Source organism: Corythoichthys intestinalis, chromosome 21 (assembly GCF_030265065.1).
Source record: "Corythoichthys intestinalis isolate RoL2023-P3 chromosome 21, ASM3026506v1, whole genome shotgun sequence".
Taxonomy (NCBI): domain Eukaryota; kingdom Metazoa; phylum Chordata; class Actinopteri; order Syngnathiformes; family Syngnathidae; genus Corythoichthys; species Corythoichthys intestinalis.
The window spans coordinates 18,587,314-18,600,520 of NC_080415.1; the positions used below are offsets into that span (position 1 = coordinate 18,587,314).

Consider the following 13,207-nt stretch of genomic DNA (forward strand, 5'->3'; position numbering starts at 1 on the left):
TCAGCAGGAAAAAAAGTTAGTTCATGTCTTTTTCCATTCGTTAGAAATCAGCATTAGAAAATAGAAAAATTTTCCAATTTCTGATGAAAAAAACAGAGAAATTGAGCTTTTTGTAAAAGCATACATTTCAAACATAACGTTGACTTTAACACAGCTATTTTTTTGCTTTGTGACATCCCAAACATCTGAATGTTTTCCTTTTACAAAATAACCTAAACAACAAGACAAATAGGACTTTTGATAGGAAAGTAACAATTTATTTACACATAACTATACTATTGAACTGAGAAATTACGCTGTTGTGGACGCGACAGCCGGGGTAAACTTCTCCCTCATCGGCGCCTCTCATCAAGATGGATTTTTTTTTTGTCTTTCTTTTGTGGTGACCACTGCTTCGTGGCGGAGTTCACCTGGGGGAACTTTTAAAAAAGATATAGGATAATATCGACATCAGTATTTCATTATCAGTTGTGGGCCAATATGCATGTTGCCTTAAAAGTGAATGTAAAAGCCTTTTGCCTTTGTATAAGGGCTGGTCACAGCTTAGCACAGCAGTGATGCTTATTGACCATTAGATGTCTCCAAACTAAGATGCTCGGGGGTTTTTATGTGAGCAGACCATTTGCATTCGCGGAGCAAAAATCAAATGAACGATAAATGATGGAAAAATAATGAATTCTAAACTCATTACATTTATTATTCACTCTGCTGAAACTGTGTGCCTTTGTTGTTATTTTGAGCCAGAAGTGCTGTGTGAGCCATTTGTGATATGGCAGTGCCTTATTGGCACTTTGCTCTTGCACTTGATCCAAAAATTGATGTTTGCACTATTTTGATTTTAACAATAAATGTAGTGTTGCAATATAGGCACTTCTTCCTATAACTTCAATTGAAATGGTTCTTTTTTTTTCATAGAATGCTTATTGCAAAACTTTAAAGTTATTACAGATATCATTATTAGTGAATCACAGTAGAATTAGACATTATTAAGTCCACAACCGCATAAATCGGTATCGGTTTGATGCTGGTATGACACAAATCAGTCGTCCTGGTCCCTTTGCAGAAAAACTGCCCCAAAGCATGATGTTTCCACCCCCATGCTTCACAGTGGGTATGGTGTTCTTCGGATGCAATTCAGTATTCTTTCTCCTCCAAACACGAGAACCTGTGTTTCTACCAAAAAGTTCTATTTTGATTTCATCTGACCATAACACATTCTCCCAGTCCTCTTCTGCATCATCCAAATGCTCTCTAGCGAACCGCAGACGGGCCTGGACGTGTACTTTCTTCAGCAGGGGGACACGTCTGGCAGTGCAGGAATTGAGTCCCTGGCGGCGCATTGTGTTACTGATAGTAGCCTTTGTTACTGTGGTCCCAGCTCTCTGTAGGTCCTTCACTAGGTCCCCCCGTGTGGTTCTGGGAGTTTTTGCTCACCGTTCTTGTTATCATTTTGATGCCACGGGGTGAGATTTTGCATGGAGCCCCAGATCGAGGGAGATGATCAGTGGTCTTGTATGTCTTCCATTTTCTAATAATTGCTCCCACAGTTGATTTCTTTACACCAAGCGTTTTACCTATTGCAGATTCAGTCTTCCCAGCCTGGTGCAGGTCTAAAATTTTGTCTCTGGTGTCCTTCGACAGCTCTTTGGTGTTGGCTATAGTGGAGTTTGGAGTGTGACTGACTGAGATTGTGGACAGGTGTCTTTTATACCGATAATGAGTTGAAACAGGTGCCATTAATAACGATAACAAGTGGAGCCTCTTTAGACCTCGTTAGCAGAAGTTAGACCTCTTTGACAGCCAGAAATCTTGCTTGTTTGTAGGTGACCAAATACTTATTTTCCACTCTAATTTGGAAATAAATTATTTAAAAATCAAACAATGTGATTTTCTGTTTTTTTTCCACATTCTGTCTCACATGGTTGAGGTTTACCAATGTTGACAATTACAGGCCTCTCTAATCTTTTTAAGTAGGAGAACTTGCACAGTTGGTGGTTGACTAAATACTTATTTGCCCCACTGTATATCTAGTAATTTTCTGACCACTCTAACAGCAATTTTTGAAAAGTGTATTTAACTAAAAACAAAGAAAAAAAAAATCATTTTTATAACATGAAATTCAATTGAAAAGCTATTGCTGAAGAGGTGTCTTGCCTTCCTCAACCAAAATAAATAGATAACACAAGAGCAAGAAATGCTGATGCATGCAGGAAATACAGATTTATATGATATGGATGGGTTATTTAAAATGTTTGCATTTTGGTCAAGGTTCTGGACGTCCGGCCCCAGACTGAGTCCATCCTGATGGCAGGGACGCGAGTTTGTGCCTACTGGAGCGAGCGCTCACGGTGTCTTTACCCCGGTTATGTCCACCGAGGTGAGTGTGACAAATCCGCAAAAACAACCTCAGACAGTAAAAAAAAAAAGATATTCACACCAAACACTCATGTGCTCTTGCCCTCGGTATTCTGCTCCAGGGGGTGCAAGTGAAGAAAAGGAAGGAAGCGTAATGGTGGAGTTTGATGATGGGGATAGAGGACGGATCACACTCGCTAATATTAGACTTCTGCCACCTGGATACCAAATCTGCTGTGAGTAAAAATTTTTGAAAGGGAAAAAGTACAGGGAAAAAAAGTGAAATCCACCATTTAACAATCCATCATTGTCAGGTGCGGAACCGTCCCCTGCGCTTCTAATGACACCGGGCCGGCGATGTCGACGTAGCTCTACACAGGAGAAGAAAGACACGCCCTCAGAGAAATCAACAAATGAGGAACAAGCAGGGAAACCTCAGGAGAAGAGACCAGGTGTGAAAAAAGTCTTATTGTAAATAGTCAGGTTATATTTCCTAAAAAAGTAGCACATTATTTGGATATAATCTATGAATTACAAGTATATTCCGCAGAGACACAGATAGCCTTTCAGGTCTAACTGCAACAATTACGTGACACCTATGAGTCAGAGAAATAGGAACAAAATTCCTTTTATGCTCTGTAAAGCCACATTAATCATGATTTTTATCAATTGTCATCGGTGTTTTTGTTTCGGTAAGAAACATGCATGTCACTCATCGCAATAATGCTTCAGGTAGAGACAAGTATTGGATATGTCGAAACCTACCTGGCTGGGTAGAGATAATGGTATTAAATTTCTCCGGAGCTTTTACTTGCACTATTAATCTCGTCTGTTCCCAAGAACTGTCACGTCATATTGATTCCAACTCTTCTTTGCTGTCATCTCCTTGCTCAGTTGGCAGGCCCAAGAAAATCCACTCAGTGCCTACAACTGCCAGCACAGCAACATTAGAGTCAGATTCGCGAAGCAAAGGCAACACTTCCTTGGTGAGCTGGTCCGCACCCAGGAAGAGACCCCCGGTCGACTTCTTCCTCTTCAACGGGACTTCCCGTAAGACCCAGAAGAGATTTCGAGAGCGAGACATGGGGTTGTTTCATCGCCCTGCCTCCCACTTGCTAATGCCCACAACCCCCCTAAAGGGTATCTTTGGCTCCCCTTTTGCAGTTGACTCTTTTAGTAGCATTGCCAATGGCTACTCCGCCTTTGGAAGTTGCGGGAACACTGGATCGTCACGAAATGCGAGCGCAGGATCCTCAACCGGGACCCGAGACCCTTCTAATTCCTCCTCAGTTGTCAGTACGACAATGGCGGTAGGGAGCAAGAAGCCAGTTAGCGAACGGGACAGAAAACAGTTCCTGATCAAGCTTGATCACGAGGGGGTGACCTCACCTAAAACGAAGAACAGCAAGGCCCTACTCCGACTTGGAAATGGAAGCAAAGGAGGTAGAACCTTGTCCTCTACGGGTACGCCACACAGATACATACACCCTTCCGTACTCGCGAAGGATGGAAAGAAGACAGGAAGGGAAAACCCTGGAGCTAGACCGGATTCTCTTATAAAAGACAGCACCCCTTTGCAAAAAGATCTTGTGTCAGCCAGCCATGGTAGCCAAACAGGAGATTACAGTTTGGACTACCACAGCGACTGCCCGAGTTCCTACTCTGAATTGGATGAGGACGATGAAGATGGTGGTCACGAAGCTAGGGCGCGAAGAAGAGGCTCAGCATCTACGTCTCATCGTAGCGGCCGCTTTCTCTCCAGACTCTCAGTTTGTTTCTCCTCTTCCTCATCGTCATCGTCTTCCTCTGGCTCCATATCATCCTCATCCCTCTGTTCCTCGGACAACGATTCCTCCTACTCATCAGATGAAGAGTCCTCATCTGTTCTTTTGCGGCGTGCTCTGCTCCAGCAGGACAAACACAAGAACAGACAGAACCTGAGCTCAGATTCCACCAATCCCAACCCGTCTACCACAGTCCCAGTTAATCCTTATGTGGCCAAGGCAGGTATGGTCCACTCTGGATCAAAGGTGAGACCAGAAGACAGGACAGAATATATGACCAAAGGAAATATGTCAGCTAACAGTAGTTCAGCTAAAACCCAACTGAAGAGAAAGGAAGACGTTACGAATAGCCACCTACAAGGTCAGAGAGGCCCTAAACCGTCCACCAAGGACCCGACAACAACTAAGAGGCAAAGGATGTCCTCACCTGAGCCTCAAAGCAACATAACTCCACTACTGCCTGGACGCCAGCTATGGAAATGGTCAGGCAACCCAACACAGGTAAGGGAATATTACACTAAAACCCCTTTTCACAATAGCAGATTGTTAATATGAAAATACCTGACTCATATTCAATGTCAGATCTCTTCCACGATGTGAATTTACTGATCAGTGAATTACATATTGGACATTAAAAAAAGACTCCTTAATCTTAGCACACCTTAACATACCCTGAGATAGCAGATCAGCACTTTTAATATCCTGGCTGAGAGTCCTATTCTTAATTCTTTCCATCTCTAGAGAAGAGGTCTGAAGGGTAAAGCTCGCAAGCTATTCTACAAGGCCATCGTGCGCGGCAAGGAGACGGTGCGGGTCGGCGATTGCGCGGTTTTTCTGTCGCCCGGCCGTCCCCAGCTACCTTACGTCGGCAGAGTGGAAAGCCTGTGGGAGTCATGGAGCTCTAGCATGGTTGTCAGGGTCAAGTGGTTCTACCACCCCGAGGAGACTCGCTTGGGGAAGCGACACTGCGACGGCAAGGTACAATTTGCTTCATTTTGTTCTTTATTACTGTCGTGGCAATGACTTCAAAAAACTGGTTGTTAGACCTGACTTTATCTAACTCTTGACCAGAACGCCTTGTACCAGTCGAGCCACGAGGACGAAAACGACGTCCAGACCATCTCGCATCGTTGCCAGGTGGTCAGCCGAGCCGAGTACGATCACTTGATCCGCGAGCACAAGTCTGGCGCCACGGCCAATGATCTTTTCTACCTGGCCGGCACGTACGAGCCCACCACAGGCCAACTGATCGGCGCTGACGGCATGGCTATCGTTTCATAGCATCCGCAGCTAGACTGACCAAAGCTATCGAGCTGACTGCTTCCATGACGGACCGTCATGAGGCAACTGGATATATCCCAGTGGGATAATCCACTCCAGTACCGGGCACTTAAAGGAGTCTGGTTAGTTCTTGGGAATCCACGTCAGAGACTACTTCCTGTAAACTGGAGCATCAGGAGGCTTCAGTCACTGAATATCCTGCAACAAAAGAACAGGAACCAAGGACATGAGCACTTTGGAGTTCGGAAACTCAGCCGACTACTTTCTGAGACAAAGACAGAGTCGGAGAGCAAGAGAGGAAGGACTGACTGGTCTGAAAAGTCTGATTATGCTTTTCCGAGATCCCAAACGGGACCACAAAATGAAAATGTCATCATTTTGGGCTGGGCCAAATGATGCCATGTCTTGAACACATAAAAATGTTTCCCTCCTGTCAAGCCATACACATCAATACCTCTCTCGCATCCTTATATTCAGGTGCAAAGACACGTGTACAGGTAGTCGGATTGCTTTTTTGGAATGTGTGCGTGTTTGGTAGAGTGACTGGCTTCACATGTAAGTATGAAAATGTAAATACTACACATAGATATTTGTCCGTGTTTTTATATTTCTTTGCAGAAATTATTTTGATTTTGATTTTAAAGGCTGTATGCATGGGGGAGGAGGTTGAATTAAGTTTCTTTGAATGCACTGAACATGATCACAGATGAGGTCAAAATGCACGCCTGGTGTGGTTGTAAGCCCTGCTTCAGGGGTTAATATGTACAAATAACATGTCTGAATTGTCATTTTTGAATTTCCTGTTGGAAAAGTCCTGGAAAAGAAACCAAGTTTCGACTTTTCACCGATCCAGAAAAGAATCCAGTCGTTCAGTTATAACTTGTATTTCTAGCAAATGTAAATATATATCTGGCGTCTTAAAGAAATATACCAAAGCACCTGTGAGTTTACACTTCCATCACATTACAAGATAATTTTATGATTTGAAAAAAAAAAAAAGATGATCAATCAAATCTAAATCCGGGACCCCTGCAATTACAGAGGTATTTGAAGTAGAGTTCCCCTCGTCACGCGTCCTCTCATGTTCATCCAGCGTTGCTATGACAGCCTCGGAGAGATGTCGCAGCGACATTGTCTGCACACTGCCCAGCTGATGCACTTGAGGTCTCTATGACAACCAGAATGGCATCACGTGACTGTGAAGGACAATCAGCGCCAATCAATTGGACAATGTTGAGAGACATAAAAAAAAAAGGATCAAATCGCAAATGATGCTTCTTGTCACTTTTATTAATGCTTTGCCAAAAAAAAAAAAAAAAAATGTGTGCGTGCGCTTGTTTTTTTAGTTCACCATGGTCTTACTGTTTATGCAAGTCTGTGATGACTGTTGTATAGGATGTACAGGGGGAGAACACAAATGCCTTTTTCTTTGTAGGGCTTTGACTGACTTTTGACAACTATGTTGACAAACACTGTTTTCAGATGTGAAACTCTTTTGTAAAAAAATACAAAAAAAAAAGTTGATAAACACTGGATTCACTTCTGATCATCCCATTTCAACGGAAGCGACGTGTTTTTTTTTCTTCTTCTCCCACTGGAACCTGCTTTGTATGGTTGAGATGGAAAATGTATTATTTCACTCATTGTTATGGAGGTATTTCTTACATATTTCCATATGTACTAAAAGAAAGAATATTTATCTTAATTTTATTGCCTTTTTGTGTTTGATTAAAAAAATTCTTATGAAATGAAAACATCTGAAAGCTTTAATTTTGCCCCCCCCCCCCCCCCCCCCGCCTTTTTTTTCCTCTTCTGTGCACTGTGTGAATAGCGCCTTGTGTTCATCAATGGCGATCATTTGTCAGCTGAGAGAAAATGGACCATGGGATAAAAGCGTAGAAGAATGAGAAGGAAGAATGGAGGGGGGGTCGTTTAGGAACAAGCCATTTGAAACTGTAGCTGTAGTTGATAGATGTAAAGGTTGGTGTGTGAGTGTGTGTGTGTTTGGTAGGTGGATGGGTACGAAACTGTATCTAGTTGTGCCCCATGAGAGACGACCGGCAGGATGTACAGGTGGGTCCGGTCTTCACAAGAATCAAAACGGAACATGACTATTAAGTGAACAAAGCGAGGGTATCCATTTTCACTGCGTGGATTTCAAACTCACTTCAATCATGAGTAACATTTGAGGTCTTTGCTCTGATGCTCCACCAATAGTAGTGATGCTATGAGCATAGGCGTTGTGGGTGGGGGGCAAAATATTTTGATGACCCCGAAATGCAGTGTCAGCAATAAAAAATTAGGATATACAGGATATATATGTATATATATATATATATATATATATATATATATATATATATATACACACACACACACGCACACAGTGGGGCAAATAAGTATTTAGTCAACCACCAATAGTGCAAGTTCTCCTACTTGAAAACATTAGAGAGGCTTGTAATTGTCAACATGGGTAAACCTCAACCATGAGAGAGCTAACGAGGCTCCACTCATTACCTGTATTAATAGCACCTGTTTTAACTCATTATCGGTATAAAGGACACCTGTCCACAATCTTAGTCACACTCCGAACTCCACTATGGCCAAGACCAAAGAGCTGTCGAAGGACACCAGAGACAAAATTGTAGACCTGCACCAGGCTGGGAAGACTGAATCTGCAATAGGTAAAACGCTTGGTGTAAAGAAATGAACTGTGTGAGCAATTATTAGAAAATGGAAGACATACAAGACCACTGATAATCTCCCTCGATCTGGGGCTCCATGCAAGATCTCACCCTGTGGCGTCAAAATGATAACAAGAACGGTGAGCAAAAATCCCAGAACCACACGGGGGGACCAAGTGAATGACCTACAGAGAGCTGGGACCACAGTAACAAAGGCTACTATCAGTAACACAATGCGCCGCCAGGGACTCAAATCCTGCAATGCCAGACGTGTCCCCCTGTTAAAGCCAGTACACGTCCAGGCCCGTCTGCGTTTTGCTAGAGAGCATTTGGATGATTCAGACGAGGACTGGAAGAATGTGTTATGGTCAGATGAAACCAAAATAGAACATTTGGATAGAAACACAGGTTCTCGTGTTTGGAGGAGAAAGAATACTGAATTGCATCTGAAGAACACCATACCCACTGTGAAGCATGGAGGTGGGAACATCATGCTTTGGGGCTGTTTTTCTGCAAAGGGACCAGGACGACTAATTTGTGTAAAGGAAATAATGAATGGGGCCATGTATTGAGAGGTTTTGAGCGAAAATCTCCTTCCATCAGCAAGGGCATTGAAGATGAGACGTGGCTGGGTCTTTCAGCATGACAACGATCCCAAACACACAGCCAGGGCAACAAAGGAGTGGCTTCGTAAGAAGCATTTCAAGGTCCTGGAGTGGCCTAGCCAGTCTCCAGGTCTCAACCCCATAGAAAATCTGTGGAGGGAGTTGAAAGTCCGTGTTGCCCAACGACAGCCCCAAAACATCACTGCTCTAGAGGAGATCTGCATGGGGGAATGGGCCAAAATACTAGGAACAGTGTGTGAAAAGCTTGTGAAGAGTTACAGAAAACGTTTGGCCTCTGTTATCGCCAACAAAGGGTACATAACAAAGTACTGAGATAAACTTTTATACTAACTAAATACTTATTTTCCACCATGATTTGCAAATGAATTATTTAAAAATCAAACAATGTGATTTTCTGTTTTTTTTTTCTTCCACATTCTGTCTCTCGTGGTTGAGGTTTAACCATGTTGACAATTACAGGCCTCTCTAATATTTTCCAGTGGGAGAACTTTCACAATTAGTGGTTGACTAAATACTTATTTGCCCCACTGTATGTGTTTGAATGATTTCTTAAGGGCTTTGCAAAAAATCCTTAACATTTTATAGTATTTAAGTTGATTTAAGATCAGGTATTTCAATTCATTTTTAAATGAAAGTGCAACTTTGCATACTTTAAAGAAACTCTGGTATTTTATTTTGTATTCGCATTTAATGCTCTTTTGAAAGTTCAATCTTTGCAAGCCTTTGTTTTACATCTCTTAAAATATATTCTGCAACGCATTAAACGTTCCTAATCCAATCACTAGATTATTCCAACTAAGTAGTTGATAGATTAATCGACTACTAAAATAATCAATAGCTGCAGCCCTAATTATAAGTGCATCCTGTTCATGTGCTTTTGTTGTCGTAGCCAAAAACAAAAACATGGCAGTCACGGCCAACCAAGTGTTTACCTGTGTCTCTTTCACTATGTCAAACTAAAAATGATTGCAAAATCTTGGTTAAAAAATAAAAGTAAAAAGTTTTATAAATGTGTACACTTCGTTATTATGCTGGCGTCAATAAGACGTGCAAATTGATGATAATTTTTTTTTAAACGTAGTTTCTTGCCAACTTCTTGTTTGCACTCCGCCATTTTGAAAAGTGAAAGGTTGTCCCATCTCAGAAACACGGGAATTACGATAAAATACCAGTCCTCCAGTAGAAAATATGGCATTCACATGGAATTTTTGACTCGACAAGTGGTATTTACCATAATTATGACACCACGTGAAGGCAGTATTATATCCCTATACTGCTAGCAGGTGACGCCAATCACTCTTAATGGATTGCCACCCCCGCAGGCCAAGAAACTGAGGCCGTGTGGCCACCACAAACAGCAGGCAAACTAACAGGGAGCACGGGAGCACCAACTGTCGTGTAGCGTTTTTTTACCGTCAAGTTACATTTGAAGACCTTGTAAAGTGGAATTGAGATTTATTGCTACATATGTGATATTGTACAAGTTTGAAAATGTCTCCTCATGCTCGTCAGGAGGAGAAAAGCAAAAGAGCACTTGGCTGTCATGAACTTGCATGTCGCAATTAAAGAAGGGTGAAACACCAATGGGAAGCTACAGAAAAGAAGGAAGAAACCGAATTGATCGTGAGCGTGTAGACTTGAACTTGAGTGCTTTGTCAGCCGTGAGTGCACACATAAGATGGAGGAGGAGGTAGGTAAAAAAAATTTTTTTTTTTAAATGTCTGATTTAGCTGCCGGTATTCCAACACTTTAGAGTGCCTTATTGTGGTGTGAAATTCTAATTGACCGTATTTGGACATGAGGTTTTACATCAAAATGTTTTTTTGCATATTTTAATCTTTGTTCCAGCGGTGAATGCTCTAAGACTGCAAAAATGTCAAAAAATAAGTGATAAAATGTATACTGTTTTGTATACATGTCATTGGCTAAATATGCGCTCAGGTTTTGTTGAGAATTGGCTTTTTATCAATGGTTATGATGAGGCTTGCTTTTCATTCATTTGCGAAGCTACGCAGTCCTTTAAACGGTGTGGAGGCTGAGCGTCTCCAGAGTTCAGTTTGGGACAGCATTGTGCATTGTTCTACTACAGTAGGGGTCAGCAACCCGCAGCTCTAGAGCTGCATGCGGCTCTTTAGCGCTCCCCTAATGGATCCCTGGAACTTTTTGAAAAATGTTTGAAAATGGAAAAAGATGGAGGAGGGAAATGTATTTTTTGTTTTTGTATGGTTTTCTGTAGGAGGACAAACATGACACATTCTTCTAAATCATTAATATTGTAATGAAGTTAAACAGAGTAGTCATGTGGTGCGTCATTTTCTATAGCAGGGGTCAGGAATCTAAGGCTCACGAGCCAGATCTGGCTCTTTTGATGGCTGCATCTGGTTTTGTTATACTCGTTTGCGCACTGCGCGAAACGGCGACGGTCACCAGCGACTAGAAACCCAGTTTGCAGTAATTTTAGTGGGAAAGAGGCAAACATGCATGTTGTTGTGTTTATCTATTTTTGTATTAATCGAATTGACAACGCAGAATAGGCACAGACACTGTTCAAGTGGGGTCGCCGTATTTTGCTGTCGAAAATAGCCGCCGATGTGCGCATGTGCATGAACTAAACGTCCCTCGTTTTTAGGGGCCGTTTACATGGTGACTCTCTGAGAATACGAACAATTTCAAATTTGCATTTGCATTTGCGTCTCCATATGAACAATGTCGCAATTCCGCATGAAAACGATGTAGTATTCATGCCAAGTCCTTGGGGGCAGTGCAGATTTACCGGGCGACAGAGAATGATGCACTTTGACCCCACCAAGCTCCCTCAGCCCAGAAAAAAATATGCCCGCCCATTCGAAGCGATGTCATTTTTCTTTTGTTCAAAAAGGCACAAAAATTGAAACGTTCAACATATTTAATTTAAAAATATTATTAAAACAGTAAATTAAAGCTGACATTCCACCATTTTTGCTGTTTTTAATGTTTAGTAGCAGCGCTGCACACGCCCAATGTGACGTGTACGAGCGCTGACATTACGCCTTCCGTCTTCGCCGGCACCATATGCACGCGAGGCGAGTCCGCAACTCAGTCATTGCGTCTTTGTGTCGCAGAGTCGCCATGTAAACTGCCCCTTAGTTTCGTTTTCCGCGTTTGTCAGCTAATTTTAGAAACCCTTTTGAGAAGATGGCAAAAAGACGAGGAGTATCGTACTTTTCAGCAGGAATGGACAGAGGAATTTGCCTTTGTGGAGAGAGCAGGTTCTGCGGTGTGTCCAATAAGCAACGATAAAATTGCATCGATGAAAAGGTCAAATATAAAGCACCACTTCGACACCCGCCATACTACATATGCATCAAAATATCCTGCGGGGAACAACAAGAAGAAAGCATGTCTAGAGCTACTATCAAGAGTGCAAGCTAGTCAGCAGCAACTCCGTGTTTGGACCCAACAAGGTAACTGTAGCAATTGTGAGAAACAGAAAGCCATTCACAGATAGGGAGTATGCTAAAGCATTCATACTTCATGTTGCCAATAACCCTTTTTGATACCTTTTCGGATAAAGACAAGTTAATTAAACAGATTCAATGCATGCCTTTGTTGGCAAGAACTGTTCATGATCGTACCATCATTACGTCAGATCAAATTGAACCGACCCCAGGGAAAGACATAAATGCGGCTACGTTTTTTTTCTCTCGCTTTGGATGAGTTAACAGACGTAAGCAATTTATCTCAGTTCAGCGTGATTGCAAGGTATGTTGTTGGTGACAAACCAAGTCTTGCAGTTTTGACAATTCAAGGGGCAAAAAGAGGGGAGGATTTATTCAAGTCCTTCATTGACTGAATTCGCGCGAGAAAAAAATCTACCGATGGATAAACTTGTTTCCGTGCATTGTGGGGGAAAAACAGGATTCGTGGCGGTTCTTCGTGAACATGAAAAGAGACTCATCCTAAATTTCTCCACGCCTGCATGACTCTTAATCCCACCGTGTATCAACCAGACTACAAAACCATGCCGCACCAGAAGTTACATTAATGTTAAGAAATATTCATCATTGATTAGCAACAGCATAAAAATGTTATTAAAAAGAATTCAGAGACTTGTTGCACTTTAAAGTGTTGAAATTACATGAAATGCACACAATTCTTGTTAGATTTAAACATATTGTATGGCTCTCACAGAATTATATTTAAAAATATGTGCTGTTCTTGGCTCTCTCTCAGCCAAAAAAAGGTTCCCCACCACTGCAGGGAAAATAAACAATTATGAAGGCTCATATTATTATAAGGTTTTAAATTTTTTGCAGCTCCAAACATAGCTGTTTTTTTTTTTTTTTTTTTTTTTTTTTTTTGTTTTTTTTTTATCCAATATGGCTCTTTCAACATTTTTGGTTGCCGACCCCTGTACTACAGCGAAACAAGATGAGTCATTGGCTAAAGGCTGGGTTTATCCCGCCCATCGGACACTCGGCGTCTCTGGGTCGATGGG

At 42.0% G+C, this 13,207-nt stretch overlaps 2 protein-coding genes across 2 annotated transcripts in view; both read left to right on the plus strand.

Moving 5' to 3' along the window:
• bahcc1b (BAH domain and coiled-coil containing 1b) overlaps nt 1–7,164 on the plus strand; it is a 132,048-nt gene extending 124,884 nt beyond the window's left edge. The window contains exons 23-28 of the mRNA XM_057825424.1: nt 2,269–2,377; nt 2,478–2,591; nt 2,670–2,807; nt 3,250–4,640; nt 4,881–5,117; nt 5,211–7,164. Coding sequence (XP_057681407.1) covers nt 2,269–2,377; nt 2,478–2,591; nt 2,670–2,807; nt 3,250–4,640; nt 4,881–5,117; nt 5,211–5,420 — 2,199 coding nt within the window. The 3' untranslated portion in view covers nt 5,421–7,164. The remainder of the gene's footprint in view (nt 1–2,268; nt 2,378–2,477; nt 2,592–2,669; nt 2,808–3,249; nt 4,641–4,880; nt 5,118–5,210) is intronic.
• Nucleotides 7,165–10,079: 2,915 nt separating this feature from the next.
• Nucleotides 10,080–13,207, plus strand: part of fscn2b (fascin actin-bundling protein 2b, retinal) — a 130,122-nt gene continuing 126,994 nt past the window's right edge. The window contains exon 1 of the mRNA XM_057826009.1: nt 10,080–10,420. Within this exon, the coding sequence (XP_057681992.1) occupies nt 10,409–10,420 (12 nt within the window). The 5' untranslated portion in view covers nt 10,080–10,408. The remainder of the gene's footprint in view (nt 10,421–13,207) is intronic.